The sequence below is a fragment of the Salmo salar genome, chromosome 01 (genome assembly GCF_965601325.2).
Source record: "Salmo salar chromosome 01, fSalSal1, whole genome shotgun sequence".
Lineage (NCBI taxonomy): Eukaryota > Metazoa > Chordata > Actinopteri > Salmoniformes > Salmonidae > Salmo > Salmo salar.
In genome coordinates this window covers 55848958-55867433 of record NC_138291.1, presented here as the reverse complement: position 1 = coordinate 55867433, position 18476 = coordinate 55848958, and the positions used below count along the sequence as shown (strand labels likewise).

At 44.6% G+C, this 18476-nt stretch overlaps 1 protein-coding gene across 2 annotated transcripts in view; it reads left to right on the top strand.

The window, feature by feature from the left end:
• The window catches only part of inpp5a (inositol polyphosphate-5-phosphatase A), a 200466-nt gene that overhangs the window by 156818 nt on the left and 25172 nt on the right, over positions 1-18476 (top strand). For both annotated transcript variants that reach the window (XM_014200229.3, XM_014200220.3), the window contains exons 10-11: positions 11973-12068; positions 12483-12557. In XM_014200229.3, coding sequence (XP_014055704.1) covers positions 11973-12068; positions 12483-12557 — 171 coding nt within the window. The remainder of the gene's footprint in view (positions 1-11972; positions 12069-12482; positions 12558-18476) is intronic.

Here is an 18476-nt window from a genome sequence, read left to right as displayed (position 1 = left end):
TGTTGGGAGAAAGGATTGCCATAAATATCCAGCTCCAAAAATGGTTTGGTGAGCAAGAATATGAACCGTTTACTTTGCAAGCTCACCAGCAATGGGGCATCGAGCACCAATTACTAGCATAGGCCTACTTGTCTTTTGTTATGTCAAAATTGCTTGAAATGTATCATTTTAGTTATGAAGCTTGCATTTGGAATTTGTTGAAATGAATTATTACTTAATCAAAATATGTTGTAGAAAAAATTATGAAAAGGGCAGTCTGGTAGACTCAATAAATATACAAAGATTTGTAGTTGAACTAATCAGAGCATGTAGAGATTTTTTTTTTAAACGTGACTCGACTTTATCTTGGAATGCACGACTTGGATTTGACTCAACCCGTTCGTTCTACTTGGGGCTCAGACTTAAGAGTCCGACCTTGTGACTTGAGACTTGCTTGTGACTTGATTAATAGTGACTTGATCCCACGTCTGATATGTGATAAATGAAAATCTGAGGCCTGCACCCGACCCTAACCCGCAATTATAGAAAATGTGCTGTACAGTCAGACGGCTGAACGATTTTTTTGACAGGCCTTTTTAGATAGGCCCATGTTTCTGCTTATAATTTCCGACATTTTGTTTGGCTATTTGTTAGTCAACTTGTCTATAATTAGATACATGCAGCATCTCTTCCGTCATTACTTGTTGCCTTAGAAGACTAAGTAAACCCTTGCTCACCAGAATGTCATAAATCGATTGAACGAATGCTTCAATGTAGTTGACATCGGTAAAGTTAGTTTTCTCTTTCTGCTTTCATCTCTGCTTCTCTCATGCAGCAAAGATGTTTAGGGACTGGGCCCACCGGGGGAGAAAATGCAATAGCAAAAAAATAAGAAATAGAAAGATTTCCGTGCAAAATTTCCAAATGACATCAGTTTGACCGGTTTTAAGGAAATTAGAAGCTGTTAAAATGACCCAACATGTTTTTTTTCTTCAGTTCGGCTTGGATGCATATTTTATGTGGTTGAAATACTATCTGTTTTTATGATGCTGATAAAGATAGCGCCGCCACCTTTACAGATGGTCTGTAACTGCGCGTTCATTCTCTCAAGATGCTGATAGAAAGAAATCATATTTCTCCACTCCTGTTCCCGAGTCAGAATTTTTGGTGCATCATTTTACTGCAAGAAATGTTTAATTCTGCAGGAGTTAATATTGTATTAGGATATGTGAGAGGTAAGTTTCAAGTTTTAATGTCACGTGCACAAGTACAGTGAAATGTCTTTCGTGCAATAGACCTACAGTCAGTGTCCAGATTTCAGTTAGGCTACTATTCCATTTAACCCATCTGAACAGTAAGTACAATTCCCTTGACGTGCCATTTTGAAGTCCCCATCCTGTGACTGTCAAATTTTTATAGCACATTACAATGATGGCACAGCACTGCTATCCTCCTCATTTACCACATAACCAAATATTTCCCCAGCATTACCACTACTGTTCTGGCCCTCCCTTCTATTTCTTTTTAACTCTCCATTTTACATATTTTCTCTTATTGAATTAAACTTGTCCTTTTTTTTATCCTCAGTGGATTGATAACTTTTTCTGCTCAAGTTACCGAAAACATTTTAAGCGTTTGCCAGTTGGCGTGTATTTCACACGCTACGGTTAGGCCCTAAAGCTTAGGCTTGCTACGCACTAACGCCAGATAAAAATAATGAAAGAAAAACCTCCATGTATGTAGCCTATAGATATGAATTGCACAAGAATTATACATTTATGCATTGTTTTCTCTTTATTCAACCCGCCCACAATATTTCATGACCCTAAACCCGCCCGCCCCGTGGATATAACCGCAGGGACTACGGGTTATAAGTCAACCCGCACATCACTAGTGTGTGTGTGTGATTGCTTGCATGTGTTCTTCCATGACTGTAATAATGTATTTATGCCTTCATGTGATACATACACATTACTCTTCAAATAGGCTGGAAAGAGTCATTTAGGGTTGTTGATGCGTACTGTCTTGGCTCGAGAGCCTGTTTCTGGGTAAATAATATTCACTACCTTGTCCCTTTTTGCCACAGCCTTTGATTAGCGTGTGTGCTAACGTGGGCCCTGCTATTAATCAAAACAGAGGGAGTGTAATTAAGTATACACTACATTAGTCAGGCTAATTAAATTTGGGGGCCATCCATCCGTTAGCCACTGGGCTAGCACTGATTGGGCCTCTGTTCCGGGGGACCCTGGACACCAGGGACTGTGGGGACTGTGACCCTCCTTGGCTGCCGTCACACACATGCACATGTGCACCCACACACATGCATATTTACGTGATTGAGCACACACACGCATATTCACGTGTTTGAGCACACACACACTACTGCCTACTATCTCCCCAAATCCCACAGCAGGTGGGAGTTTCCTACTTAACAACATCTCTATCATATACACGATTTTGTGATACATTGAGAATCTCATTGTATCTCTTAGCAGCACCATCTTAGGTTTTTAAACCCATATTATGACTGACAATGAGGCCTGCAGTAATCCAAAAATAGGGATTATGAGATAAATTTGTAAGGTCGTCATGATACAGCCTCACCTTGTCTCTAGACTAGATGTTGATTCTCGATAAAATTTTATCAGCTCGTATTTCAGACAAAGATGTGTCTATATGAAGATAAACCTTCATGATCTGGGTAATTCATCACAGAGGCCCCATTATATGAGAGAGAGAGCCCATCTGGATAGAGTGAGATTATTCCCCCTGGGACAAAAGAGCCTGTTTTCTCCTCTCCTTCTTATTCCTCTGTTTGCTTGCCATGCTAATGGAAACACAGAGCGAGAGTTCAGTGATGAGGGAGGAACTTGAGCGATGTCACTTTGATCAGGACGCCGTTTCGCAATAAAAACACTCTGCAAATGAAGAACAAGCAGTGGCTTCTGTTGGTCCTCCTCATCAACAACAGCCTCCTCATCAACAAGAGCTGCAGCCATTGTGTTACTGGCCGGAGCTGCTGGCAGCTGGGCCAGCCATGCCAGGGGTAAATGACATGGTGTGACAGGGGGTGAGGGCAGCGCCTGGCACCAGTGGTCACCCACCGTCCCCCTCAGACCATAGCGTCGTGGCCTCTCTGGTCCTTGGTTGGCCTGGGCCGTAGCCCCATTGACCCTCAATGATGCCACACCTGCTGGTCACTCTGGCTACCCCACCTTCTTAGTCTCTAGTAGGGCTTTAGTTCTCTCATCCCAAGTTTCTTTCAGCTGGCTCGCTCACTCACCCTCTTTCACTCTCTACCTGTCTTTCTCGATCATCTCCCTGTCACCCCCCCCCCCCCCCATCTCGCTCTCTTTCTGAATGCAGGAGTTTTGTCCTCATTCTTGGACTTTTTTTTCTCCATCCTCCTCTCCTTTCTCCTGACAAGGCCCCCAACGTTCCAGAGCACTGATCATTCGTCTTTAACGGCTCAGGAAAGCTTTTCACTCCGGGGGGGGGGGGGGTCGAAGAAAAGGAACAAGCCGATTTGTCTAGCAGAGTGGGCTCTAGTCTCACTGAAAGGTTTGGCGTTAAATTGGGTCAGGAAGGCAGGTTACGCCACAATGGGGATATGAGGATATTAGCTAAACGCACATGGCCAGCCAGACAGACAAGCATGTTCTAATATAGTCTTGTCATATGAGCTTAGAGCTGCCTAGCTGCCACCCCCTAGGACGTGTGTGTCTGGCGATATTAGGCTGTCTGAGTGTGCATGGTTGTAGACAAGATGAGCGCTATTATGTTGAATTATGAGATGAATGCTGGAGTTTGAGTTTCCCTATGGATCTTATTGGTTTTATCTCGTCTCCCAACGTGCTAGAGACACTTTTTCACAGAGTCATCCTCGCCTCTATCATAGTCAAAAATGGAGCCCGTCCATGCAGCCCAGCAACTGCTAACAGTGGGTTTTTATTTAGTTCCAAATTAAATGTGGCATAAACTGTTGAGGATAAGGTCGTCTTTGTGCCTGGTGCATAGTGCCTTGCTTGTATGATGTCAGTCTATGTTTGACTAATGCAGTGCTGGAGGGGGTTGCACACACACACATACACACACAGACACACACACACACACACACACACACACACACACACACACACACAGCCATTCCATTTCCTCCACCCTGTGATGGAGTTTACATAAGGTTCTGTCCCCCCCCCCCCACCCTGTGAAAGTTCTCCAAGTCATCTCTGTTCCAGCTCAAAATAAGTCAAACTTAATTTGCGAGTTAACGTCGTTAACATTTATACCATTCTATTTTATATCAATCATATCAAGCAGTCCTACTTTCATGGGCAGTTTCTCGGTAGCACAACATATTCATTACACATCAACATCTGGGATAGATTTCCAATTAGAAGTTAATGCTGTTTGAATGGAGAATGTAAAGAATGCAATATCCATCCAAAGAAGATGGAGAGATCTGATTTGAAATCTTATTCATGGAGTTGGATAGGCTATAGATACTGTCAGTCATAGAGAGGTGGTCCCACAGAGCATCTCTTTGTAGTAGCACAGCTGTAAACCCAGCGTTGGCACCTAGGGCTCTTAAACAACTCTGCTCAGTGACATGAGGAGTCTCTCAGCTCTTTTCACAGCCCTCCGACAAATACCCCATCATATTTAAGAGGCACGATTTTTAAGAGGCACAGTGAGAAATCACGGACCTCTTTCTACAATCCCCCCCAGTGATTTATCTGTGACGGCCATATTGGCCTGGCTCTTTGAGGAGGTGCTCGTCTTTGTCTTAGAGGAGGCCCGAAACAATCCATTTCAGGCCCATTTCACCTACAAGACTTTCCTTTCAGGGGACTGTTAGGCTGAGAGGCACTGGGCTGTCCTAACATCTGTTTGTGTCCAGATCCAGGCGGGGCCCGGAGCACAGCGCGCCTCGGCGGCCCCCTTCTCCTCTCCTTGGGGGTCTTTGTTCCCCGATTTCATGCTATCAGAGAAGCAGCATGTTTTCCTGCGCAGAGCTGTCAGGGGCATAAAGGGACCCCGAGTGGGGTCACATCTAGAGGGATGGTCATGAAAAATGTGTAAAATGTATCACAAAGCCCACCCACAAGATGGTTGCCTAGCGCGTCGCGGGGTAGCAGGGCTGCTCTGTATACCTTTCTTTCCCCTTCGCCGGGCTGAATTACACCACAGGGCTCCCCTGTCGCCTTGCCGGACAAGCCGCATCGTTTAGATGCCCCGAAACAAATGAAAGGGTGGCGCTAGCTTCCAAATGAATCCTTGTTCTTTGTCTCCGCGGAGGCATTGTGACGGGGTCCTTTTTAAAAACATTTTTATAAATAAATAAAAAAGATTGAATACAGTATTATAAACTCTTAAGTTCCTTTACTTACGTGCAGGTCTCATTTAGTTTCCTGACTGCATTACTTAGTACCTACTTAGATAAACCCGGGGCCCTAGTTATAATCCTGTGTTAAGTTTTAGTTAAAGCCCAATAGTAATTCTCTGGACTCTACTAATGTGCATGAAATGTGTTTGTTTGACTTATCCTTCATGCTGAGGCAGGTGTGCTGTTATTAGACAACAGAAGCGCCATCCAATTTTGGAGTAGTTTAGCGGTCAAAGCCCTGCCCTCTTCATTTGGGCATGCAACAGAAGACATTGAAACGTTTTTTTTGCACCGGAAAACATAAAGGAGTGTTTCGTATTGGACAATTACAGCTTAGTCCTTCCCTGTGTCAGTTGGTTTTCATTGCGTTTGGTGCCTACTGAACACAGCCCAGGTCTCGCCCTCCAGAGGGGACAGGAGGATTAGAGCTTCATTAATTGTTCAGCCAGGATCGCTATTGATCAGTGCGGTAATGAACTCCATGCAGAGCCTCTGGTCTCTTTAATAGAGAACCCGTGATCACCTCTCCAATATTCTCTAATTGACCTCCCAACAATAAACCCCCCCTCCACACACACAACCTCACTCTCTAGGCTAACTTAAATTAGTCACTAGCTAGTGTGGAATGAGCAAAAAGTTTTGGATTATATATGAGTAAATACAACTCCCAACAGTGCTAAGTGAGTGTGTATGATCTGTAATGGCCACAAAGCTGCGTCTTTGTTTTTTGTTTTTTTACGTTGTACCACACAGTAATCATCACCTGATGTTTCAATTTCACTTTCTGGTTGTATTCTTCATTGGGAGGATAGGTTTTCTTCTGAGATGTGAAAAAGTATTAATTGCACAAACATTGACGTCCATTCCAAAACTTGTATCGAACAACGTTCAAATGAGGCATTATCCCAATAAGGGAGGCGAGCTGTTGAAAGGAAGGGTTTGACTGTAGGACTGACTATAGGCCTATTGCGTTTTGGAGAGTAACTCCTGTGCGTTAAACAGTCTTGCGGACATCTGCCGTGATTGGTTTCAAACTGCTGACTTAAAGTGTCAGAGGGGAGGTGGGCTGGCCGAGGTTTTCAGATGAAATCTTTCATTAGGCTTTCTTTGTACAGGTGGCAGTAACGTGGCAGTAGCCGGGCCTGAGACAATGGCTCCTCTTACTTTGCCTAATACGCTGAGGAGTTCCCAACCTCCTTTACTGCCACCACTTTATACACACACAATGAAGCATCTGGTGGCCTTTTCCTGTTGAGAAGTCTGTCGTCAGCCATTGTGGTGGTAAAATGTGTGGGATTGGGGAGGTTTTGTCTGTTTCATTGCTTTCGCAAGTGTGTATGAGATAATGTTGAGTGTGGAATGAGTGTATGTTTGGAAGGTTGGTAAAGTTGGCTATATTAGCAATTTGTGTGTGATGGGGGGAGGGGGGGGGGGGTACTGCTGTGTGCCTGCTCCCAGCTCCAGGGGTGAGTCTACTCTGGAACCCCCAGAAGGGTGAGGTCGTGGGGTCAAAGTGATGAATTTTTATGGGGCTGTTCCCTGTGTTTCAGCCCTGTCCCTTTCTCTACGCGCTGCACTGCCTCTCAAAGACAACTAAGCAGGGCAATTTGTCCTGCGGAGGCCCCTGGAGAATGGGCGAGCAGAGGAGTTAAATACCAGGGGAGGCGAACACACACACAGTCTCTCACACACACACACACCCCACCCCTCCATCCTGTTGTCCTGAATGATTTGTGGCCTGTCCATTATGCTTCGGAAAGGACAAATACATTTGGCAGGGCCCTGAAGGAAGGACAGGGGCAAGAATGGCACCCCTCCAAATGCCACCCGTTGTTTTAGAGAAGCTTCCCAGATGTTATAATGCACAAGATAAATAGGGCACATTATCTTTACCTCGCGCACCCCTTTTACCTCACCTCGTTTGAGAGGGGGCGTTGCGCACTTGGAGACCCCCCAGTGCGGCTTGCTATCACCGTACTTCAGCTCTCACACTCTGTGGTTCATGGGAACCAATGAGAGTGTATTTATGTATCAGTGTGTGTGGTGGGGGATGCTGAGGCGAGACAGTGAGGAGGGTCGACCATTCTTTCGACCAGAAAGACGCCCATGCATGGTCCCTCCTGAGTTACCTCTAACCTAGTGTGAGTCTAGGTCAGAAATAGGGCAACGGGCTAACTGTGAGGGTAGCAGGATAACGCCACAGGGTCCATAATAAATAGTCTCAGGGTAGGACTGCTGATCTCTGATCAGGTCCACCTGTCCTGTCCATATAATTGTATCCATTATGATGTAAAAGGCAAAACTGTTCCTAGATCAGTACTTCTACTCCTACTGAAACGGTTTTGTGTACTATCACCCCCCCCCCCCCATGTTAAATCCCCCCTCCTAGTTCTTCATCCATGGCATTGATGAATCCACCGTGTTTAGTGGGATTAATTAGCAACCCGCAGGGAGAGAGTGTGGAGCTCTCTGGCTGGACTCCAGGCAGGCTGGGTGGGGAGGGTCAGCCCTGATTTAAAGGCTCCCTGGGTAATGGGTGGCAGGTGGGGAGGACATTTGTTTTTGCCCACTTTGGATCTGAGTGCCTCACCGGTAGGGCAGATGTCTCAATCATGCATGCAGTGCCGGCTGATTAGGGGAGGTAAGAGAGGAGGAGCGTGGTAAGCTAAACCTGCCAACCGTTGGCACCACTCAGGAGCGGGTTGGCAAGTCCCCTCACGCAGCGGTGGGAAAATAATGGCACGCCGTGACAATGCCCCCCCCCCCGATGACAAAAAGGCCAGCCCTACCCCGTCCCCCCTCGGCGTAATAGAGAATGATCTCTTTAAGCAACAGCGGCCCGAGGGCCATATTCCAACTCATTGTCGCATCGCTCTCTCTCTCTCGCTCCCTCCTCAACAATCGAGATTTAATCGCACTCAATGGGTGATTATATTGGGCGGAATGGGAGAGTGAACAGTAGGCATGGGAAATTATTGGATGGAAATCACCCAGTCGTGGGGTTGAGTGTCCAGGCTCTTTGGCGTAAATCCGATAAAACCACCATTGCGCATTGCTATGCCAGGGCAGTCACCTGGCACACTGTCATGCCCGTGGACCCCTGGGACGTTACAAGCCTTGGACTGGGGCGTGGTGGAGAGGACGAGACATATTACCTCAGTGCTATCTTGAAACCAATACAGCAGTTTTTCCCAAACCTCTCCTTGAGTACCCTCAGCTGTTCCACCTAATTGACGTATTCCAGAACCAGCACACTTGTTTTAATGAAGGGCTTGGCCATTAGTTGATTAGTTGAATCGGGTGTGCTTGTACGGCAATAGGTCTGTGCATTTGGAGGGGTTGGTCGAGAAGAGGTTTGGGAAACACCTCCATATCCGCATGCACAGAGATTTGTTATGCATGTCTACGCGTGGTATTGGATGTGCTGAATGGAAGGTATATCGGGGCAAGAGGGGGGATACTGGCTTTGTGTATACAGTAGGTTGTCTTAAGTGTGGAAATGGCGTGTCAGATGGGTTGTGGCAAGGTTGAATGGGGGTTGCGGCATGGTTTTGTTGGTTGTGTCAGTGTTGTGTTTGCGTTGGGCTCAGCAGAGCTCCTCCATCTGTTTGAGGGGCTGGATCAGGAGCAGAAGGGGAGAGACGGTCGGTGTGCCTGTGCTTTGAAGTGGGACAGATTGCTTTAACCTTGTCTCTTAAAAGAGCAGCTGGAATAGAGAGGTCTTTTCACCACCCATTTCCTTCTCGGACACTGATGAGATTATTCCATTGAAGCCGAAAGCAAGCGCCATCCCCCAAGATGCACCGGGGCAACCTCTTATCTAACCCCTCCACAAACAGGCCCTCTGTCTCCTGTGTTGACCTGTGACCTACGATGCAAAGCTTTGCCGGGCCAGGGACTGTTGGAGGGACTGTTTGTATGGGCTGTTGGAGATTATTGGCGTTCCGAGCAGTGAAGACATCCCACTGTACATAGTTGTTTACCTTCCAAACTTCTCATTCCTGACAGCTGTCCCGTCTATTTTTCTTCTTTTCCCCCACATCCTCATGTATCAAATTAAAAGCCGATTGCTTAACTCAAATTAGTTATGTTAATATCATTTGAGGAGTCAATGAGAGCATGTTTAGATGTAATATGTTTAAAAGACAGGCGCTTTGATCGGCCCAGCCACACTTGAAGAGAGAGCTCTGTTCAGGAGCCTCCCTCTCGTTCTCTCGTCTCTTACCCAGGGTGCCTATTACCAGATGCATGATCCACAATTAGCAGCGGTGAGCTTGGGTTAACTCGTGGTCAACATCTGTCCTTTTTTTTTTTCTTTGCGTGAGGATATTTTTTTCCATTGAATTTCTTATCTGAGAACACCTGGTCTCCTTTCAGACCCGTCCTGCATTTATCTATAAGACTTAAGCGACGGCATGGCGTTCTCATTTACCCTGCCTCTTCGTTAGGTTGGGGGGGGGGGATCTCATGACTAAGGTCCCTGCAATGGTCAAAGGGCTGGTGGGTCGGTAGGCTAGGCTGATCTAAATTAGGGATGGGGGGAGTTATAGAGAGTATGTAGGAGGTGTAGTAGAGGGAGGTTGTTTTCTCCGAGGTCAAAGGAGCGCACTGTGATCAATGGCGTACAATCAGCCCCCTCAGACTCCCATGACTCACTGATCAGTCATAGTCAATGAACACATAAATGAATCAATCAATAACGTCAGGCCTGGCCACGGAACTGCTAAACCTGAACCACTGTGAGGACAGACCACCACCAAACTGCTGGGTGTGTAGGGGACGCAGATTGTAGACTAAAACAAGTTGCATAATTTGTTCTGCATAATTAGGCAGATTTTCACTGTAGGCGCACTATTCTGAAAAACATATTTGTTTCTCAAAAACAATTCCTCTCAGATGAACTGGTTTTCTCTAAAATTGTATAGTTTCACCCAGAAAAATATAAGCCAAGTGAAATAATTTCCCCTCAAAACATGACACTGTCATTGTTGCTTTTTCTTGTTGTACCTTCGGTTGAGAGTCAGAAACAGTTGGCGAAAGGTGTGATAGAAAAGCTACAGCATTGTGGACCTATTATCTCATGTGCGCAGGTGTGCTTTTCACTTGCGATGGGGACATAGTCATGTATAGTGATAAGCAACATTGACCCTTTCTTGGTCGAGGCCAACGCTCACTGGATTACAGAAATAATTTGAACGTGAATGGAGAGGCCATTTCTGTCCTTCAAATATCTTTTTTTTTTCTTCCAATAAGCTGTGTGGGTTTCTGGCAGTGCTGCTGGCCCTGAAGTGGCCAGGGATTTCTGCTTGGCTGGGTTTTGGATTTGCAAAGCTGACAGAAGGGCTTCGGTTGGGAAGAAAGAGAGCCAAACGCTGCTACCAAGTCACTAACTTGAAAGGCTCATTTGAATAAGATACCTTTTTTCCAAAAATAAATACACATATTTGCTTAAATGTCCTGAGGCTCACTTAATGGCTCCATTTTGTTTTCTGATTCGCTTGATTTCGATACGTTTTGAAGTCGTTCTAAGTAAACAATAAAAGTTGCCAAAAGAGACACATTTTGGTATGTTTTTTGTAATAATCGTAGAAGTGGATGGAAAATGACATTTGCGGGTTGTCTTTTGCTGGTGTGGCTACAATTACTTTTTAACAGGGAAAGTATCTCTGCCTTGCCCTTCTCCAGCTTCTTTGGCCTATTCATTGAACAAAGCTGCTTAAGCGCACTTAAGCGCATTAGCATTTGGATGACAGGGGACCATATTGACCCTGCATTTGGAGGGCCTAAATGAGTGAAAGATGGAGCGATTTGTTAGGGCTTTAGAAACCAGCTTTGAGGAGGGGAGGGTGGGGGGGGGGGACCGGGGAACTTCACTTACTGCTCGGTGTTTGTTCTAATCTGGTGTGCCGTTTCGAGCAAGCAAGACTGATTTGTGACATTTCAGTCTAAAGGCCCTTTTTCTGCCCGTTATATTGGCTTGACCTGATTAACTAATCTGTGCTTTGAATTTCAATCAGGCTGCTGTCCCTGCAGTGTGGTATGGGAACCACTGGCTGAGGGATTACCTCATTCAACTGTCTTCAAACACAGATGGTCGAATGTTTAACTAATTGTTAAAAGAGTCCACAAAGGGGAATTTAACCATGCACACGGTCCATAGGGTCAATACATACGAGGGGGACAGTAAAATTGGGCTTTTTTGGGTTGGGGGGGGGGCTTAAAAAATCATTGAAATGCATAGTGGTGTGCATGTGTTCTGTGTGTGGAATATAGAATGGGCATCAGTAATGTGATACAGTATAGCCTTCTGTACTGTAGGCTGTACCTCTTTTCAAGTGTGTACATTTGTGTGTGTGTGTGTGTGTGTGTGTGTACGCGGGCGCGCATATGTGTGTGTGAGAGATGTACTGTTTTGTTGTCTTTTGTTGCTGTACTTTGATAAGTTGCTATCCTTTGGTACCACACAATACACGTTGACATTTGTTTTATCCAAGCCTATCTTAATGTACCCCAGTATGATATTTTGCTCCATCCTATGAGAAGTAGTGAATCCTGCCACTAACCCCCCCGTACCCCCGTCTCCCTTCCTTCCTCTCTCCCACTACAGAGTCTGTGCTCCACTGCCACCATGCAGACGGTCAGACTAGGTGACACCAATGAAGTTGACAAGCTAATATTCAGAGAATCTGAGAACGATCGCAAGGTATGCTACATTATTGAAAATGCACTGTACACGCACAACACCTGACATTTCAACGTTTTATCAAAATGACTCATGTGTAGCATCTCACCTGAACACAGAATAGCTTCTTTGTAATGGGCCTTTATAAAGAGAAAAATGACACAACCTTTCCCATACATTAGAATCTACAGGCCTTTGTGTGACAAGGCCAGCCTAGTACAGCTTTATAAGGCTTTGCTCAGTTTGGCCCAATAGTGAGAATCCAGCATAAGTGAACAGGTGGCGTTTATATTACACTTCTGACCGAATGAATGCTGCCCCCAACATCACAGCACATTACCCTTCATTAAATTAGTTGAAGCTCTAATTAGGGCTGGTTCAGATGAGGATCGCTATTAATCAGCCCTATATTCTGCTTCCCTCTGCCCCTTTTAGGTTGTACTTCAACTTGAAAAGAAGCTTTTTAATTATATTAACCAGGATGTTTTCCGGGAAAACAATGGGACCCTGGTAAGTCACTCATTTTGTTTTGTAACTCTGGGAGGTTTATTCAATTTTTTTTTTTTTTGCGGACGGTATGATATTCAAAGTAACAGGAATGTGCAACATTTACAAAATGTCAAAATTCACTGCGAAAACAGATAATAAAAGACGATGTGATGCAGAATTTGATTTGAGGCTTTGAGGGGTTTCTGGGGACGTGGGGTTGGGTATAACAATTAGGCCACACAGTGGGTGTCATTGTGACGGGACAGAAGCGAGTGGTGCAGATGTTCTGACGGAGGCCCTCACGCCTTCCTGCCTCATATGAACACTGATTTCAAACATCCTCACCGTCCTACCTGAGAGGTCAAACACCTCATGAATGCCTCCAGAATTGACAATCTCCTTGCCTCAGCTCCACCCCTCCCTCTCCCCTCTTCATCCCTCTCCTCCTCTGCCCCTTCCTCACTCCTCCTCCACCCCTCCCTCACTCCTCTTCCCTCTCCTCCTCCACCCCTCCCTCACTCCTCTTCCCTCTCCTCCTCCACCCCTCCCTCACTCCTCTTCCCTCTCCTCCTCCACCCCTCCCTCACTCCTCTTCCCTCTCCTCCTCCACCCCTCCCTCACGCCTCTTCCCTCTCCTCCATTCATTGATGATTGTCCGTAATCATGGTAGCATCCACATTAATGTAGAAGTGTTCAGAAATGTATTCTTTTCTTATTACGTAGGGGAGTGTATGTCCTCTTTAATAAGTGATTCAGAAATATCGATATTAAGATTCCCATAGAGGCGAGGAGACACACATAGTACATACCAACGTATGGTGCTTCAATCCTTGGACATATTCATTGGGCACCAAATGGAAGAAAACAGATTGAATCGCAGAGGGACTACCTGGACCTGGTCCAATAATAAAATCATTTTAGTTTTCCGTTGCGTGTGTCCTAATGAACACAACCCTAATTCTTAGTATCCTGACCCATCCTCTTGGGACACTATACTCTGAGTGTATGTACAGTGGCAAGAAAAAGTACCCTTTGCAATTAGCTGGACTTCTGCATAAATTGGTCATAAAACTTTATCTGATTGTCATCTAAGTCACAACAATTGACAAACACAGTCTGATTAAACTAATAACACACAAACAATGATACGTTTTCATGTCTTTATTGAACACACCGTGTAAACATTCACAGTGCAGGATGAAAAAAGTATGTGAACCCTTGGATTTAATAACTGGTTGACCCTCCTTTGGCGGCAATAACCTCAACCAAACGTTTTCTGTAGTTGCGGATCAGACCTGCAAAACATTCAGGAAGAATTTTGGCCCATTACTCTTCACAAAATTGTTTCAGTTCAGCAATATTCTTGGAATTTCTGGTGTAAACTGCTCTCTTGAGATCATGCCACAGTATCTCAATCAGGTTGAGGTCAGGACTCTGACTGGTCCACTCCAGAAGGCGTGTTCTTTTCTGTTGAAGCCATTTACTTCTGTGTTTTGGGTCATTGTGCTGATGCATCACCCATCTTCTGTTGAGCTTCAATTGGCGGACAGATAGCCTTACATTCTCCTGCAAAATGTCTTGATAAACTTGGGAATTCATTTTTCCATCGATGACAGTAAGCTGTCCAGACCCTGAGACAGCGAAGTAGCTCCAAACCATGATGCTCCCTCCACCATACTTTACAGTTGGGATGAGATTTTGATGTTGGTGTGCTGTGCCTTTTTTCTCTCCACACATAGTGTTGTGTGTTCCTTCTAAACAACTCAACTTTAGTTTCATCTGTCCACAGAATATTTTCATGGTTCACATCAGGCAACACTTCTTGTGAATAGCAAACTCAAATCTTGTGAGTTTTTTATAGGGCAGGGCAGCTCTAACCAACGTCTCCAATCTTGTCTCAATGATTGTACTCCATTTTAGCTGATTCCTGACTCCAATTAGCTTTTGGAGAAGCCATTAGCCTAGGGGTTCACATCCAACCTACACTGTGAATGTTTAAATAATGTATTCGATATAGACAACACACAAATGATTGTATTTTTCTTATTAGTTTAAGCACACTGTGTTTGTCTGTTGTGACTTAGATGAAGATCAGATCTAATTTTATGACCAATTTATGCAGAAATCCAGATAATTCCAAAGGGTTCACATACTTTTTCTTGTCACTGTATGTTCATGCAATTGAACATGCATTGCATTCGGGAAGTATTCAGACCCCTTGACTTTTTCCACATTTATCATGGTTTGAACTATGTGCGTAATTCCAGTCCACATAATACAGTACAATACAATAGTTATACAGTTCACACCCAAAAAGATTAGCCTACTGGAGCTAGGTAAATGTATTTACCCAAGACGGCATATACTGTAGCTAGCTACATCTATGGCCTTATGTTTTTCTGTTGTGCGTAATGTGCAGTAACCTATATCATTTATTGGATAACGGCACAATCATTTGGCCTTTTTTGGCTTGGGCTCATTAAATGTATTTAATATATGGCTCATCAGACTTGAATTTTCAATCAAATCTCAAATAATGTCCAGACATAGGCATATTTATATGCTTTATAATGCTTTTGAATAACACATCTGGTTTTGGCGGGAAATACCGGGTTACCCGTGTGACAACTGATATACTCTCTGTTATCAACATTTGTAAAATATCGGGAAAATATTAAACCCTTGGCTGTGTTGTGATTCGGAGGACGCACGACTCGCAACCTTCGCCTCTCTCGAGTTCGTACGGGAGTTGCAGCGATGAGACAAGACTGTAACTACCAATTGGATGCCAGGAAATTGGGGAGAAAAAGGGAGAAAAGTAAAATACAACATAAGAGTTCAATCTTGGTTTCATCAGACCAGAGAATGTTGTTTCTCATTGTTTGAGAGTCTTTTGGCAAACTCCAAGTGGGCTGTCATATGCCTTTTACTGAGGAGTGACTTCCGTCTGGCCAATCTACCATAAAGGCCTGATTGGTGGAGTGCTGCAGAGATGGTTGTCCTTCTGGAAGGTTTTCCCATCTCCACAGAGGAACTCTAGAGCTCTGTCAGAGTGACCATCAGGTTCTTGGTCACCACCCTGACCAAGGCCCTTCTACCCTGTTTGCTCAGTTTGGCCGGGCGGCCAGCTCTAGGAAGAGTCTTGGTGGTTCCAAACTTCCATTTAAGAATGATGGAGGCCACTGTGTTCTCGGGGACCTTCAATGTTGCAGAAATGATTTGCTACCCTTCCCCAGATCTGTGCCTCAACACAATCCTGTCTCAGAGATCTATGGACAATTCCTTTGACCTCAAGGCTTGTTTTTTGCTCTGACATGCACTATCAACTGTGGGACCTTATGTAGACAGGTGTGAGCCTTTCCGAATCATGTCCAATCAATTGAATTGACCACAGGTGGACTCCAATCTAGTTGTAGAAACATCTTAAGGATGATCAATGGAAACAGGATGCCAATTTGAGAGAGAATGCATACACTAATTTAAAGCAACAATATATGAGTGATAGGTTTTAAAACTCTGCAGCTGCAATTAGAAAAATAATAATCTGTGCAATAAAAAAATAAGGAGATCCCCGAAAGCCAGATGGAGATGGGTAAATTAGATGCGCATTCGGTCTTTATATTACTGTAGCATAGGCTATGCTGCAGCAAATGCAGGTCTACCTGTCACATGAAAAAAGTTACCATGATGAGATGATAGGTCTACATGCATTGTGAACTACGCTCCATACTGAGATGGACTGTCTGCCCCCACCCTGAGTGTTGATGATTCATCATGCAGAGGCCGTAGAGAAGCCAGATTTAGACATCGCATTCAATTTCACTCCATGCTGTTCATATAAATAATTTATTATAATTTACCGGTTTCTCAGTTATTTATCCTGGGAAAAGGGATTGGTTTTGGGGCGGTAAATCTCCTTTCCCACCATTCAACCCTAGTAGGTGCACAGGTCAAGAGACAAATTGGCGTAATCGGGGAAAGGGGGACACCTAGTCAGTTGTACAACTGAATGCCTTCAACTGAAATGTGTCTTCTGCATTTCACCCAACCCCTGTGAATCAGAGAGGTGTGGGGGGCTGCCATAATCGACATCCACATCTTCGGCGCCTGGGGAACAATGGGTTAACTGCCTTGCTTAGGGGCAGAATGGCAGATTTTTACCTTGTCAGCTCGGGGATTCGATCCAGCAACCTTTCGGTTACTGGCTCAATGCTCTAACCAATCAAGGTGACATACAGTGCCAAATTCAATATCGCCTTACCTGGGGTGTGTAATCATTAGTTCAAACAGTTTCTATTATTAAGAACAGTTTCTATTGTAAGACGAGTTTATTTTGGACAAATTCAGGTAGGTCCCTCACAATTTGGTTTACTTCCGTTTTTGTAACAGAATTGGTGGAATGAATACACCCCTGATCACCCGCACACACAGTTCACTTTCATAGCAGCCACATACAACATCACTTTGCTTATTGTATAATTCCTTCTCGTATCTACATGTTCTCCTCCTCTCACCTTTTTCTTCACTTGTGGACTTCAGTGCAGAACACAACAGCTGTCTGTGACCAGGTGCAAAGACCCCTCCAAATAAAACTTTAATACCATAACCGCTAACCCCTACATCGTTGTCAAGATATTAATGTTATAGTCAACATACTAGAACTAACGCATTAGTAAACCCACAATCCAAACCATGTGTACATCATGTAGTAGTGTACAGTCAGCAGTTTAACAGTTACACCGGTGGGCCCCGGTGGCAATAAATTAATAAAACCAAAAGCTTACCTTGACTTGGAAGAGTTGCGGTGTTGGATAGCCTTATCCAGCTAGCTAACATACATAGCATTCGTCTTTGTTTGAGTCGGGTTGTTGAGTATGCTAAATTAGCTGTATTAGCTAAGTAAGCAAAATGTAAACTAAGAAGAAAAAAAAGAAAAAATTCATGTGACACATATGACTCTTCAAGTAGTGTCTGTCTGTGTGTATATACTGTAAGTGTATGTGGGGCTGTATGTCTGTGTCTCTTTTAGTATTGGTGTGTGTGTTTATGTGGTGTGTGTGTTGGGCCTCAGGAGGCCCCCACTTCCTTCTTTCCCTCTCCCGTGCAGAGCCCAGCAAGATAAATGGCGTAATGGGGGATCAGAGATAATCTGATGGTCATGGTCGAGTTAAACACACCGTGTTATGATCCTTATAAAACAAACTACCTTTCCAAAAGAATAAATGTTCCCCCCTGCAACCCTCGGAGGAGGAAAAAAAATCCATTGCGTCTTTTATCAACTACTAGACTTGTACCAGCTTGACAGAAATTTAATTCGAGGTAGCTCTCAAAAATAATTATTGTATTTTGAGGAGTAATCATTGGTCGGGACATGATTGAATGTGTCCATGCCTATTGACTTTTGCTATGATTAATAGGATTGTTTAATCAATATTCCCATCGAAATTGTATAATTAATTATCCCGAACGCTGTCAGGCCGGGACGATGGAGAGCCCTGATGAGTATTTGGGAAGATTACATTTTCTGGGAGTGGTGGCGTCGAGCGGCACAGGGGCTTGCTCCTCATCTGAGGGGAGGAGGTAAAGGGGGCGGGCGGTGGGGGGGATATATGTCCCCGTGGACACGGATTCTGTGCAGACGCGTGCCCCCCTCTACCTCCTATCTATCCAGTAGCGCATCCTCCATCCAGTCGCCTCCCTCCCCTCTCCATCATTGATTTTGTTTCAGTATCTTTTTATTCTAACTTTATCAGTTGTGGTATCAGCTGACGTCCTGGGGAAAGAGGGGGGTGTTTTTGGAGTCCTGTTGCGAGTGATGAACTTTTCTGTCAGGGCCGCTCTTCCTTGTCATGCTCCCTGCGTACTCGCAACATTACTCAAGCCGCAAGAGTTTTCCAAATGAACTAAATAAATATCAATCACCTTCCCGGCTAAACTTCT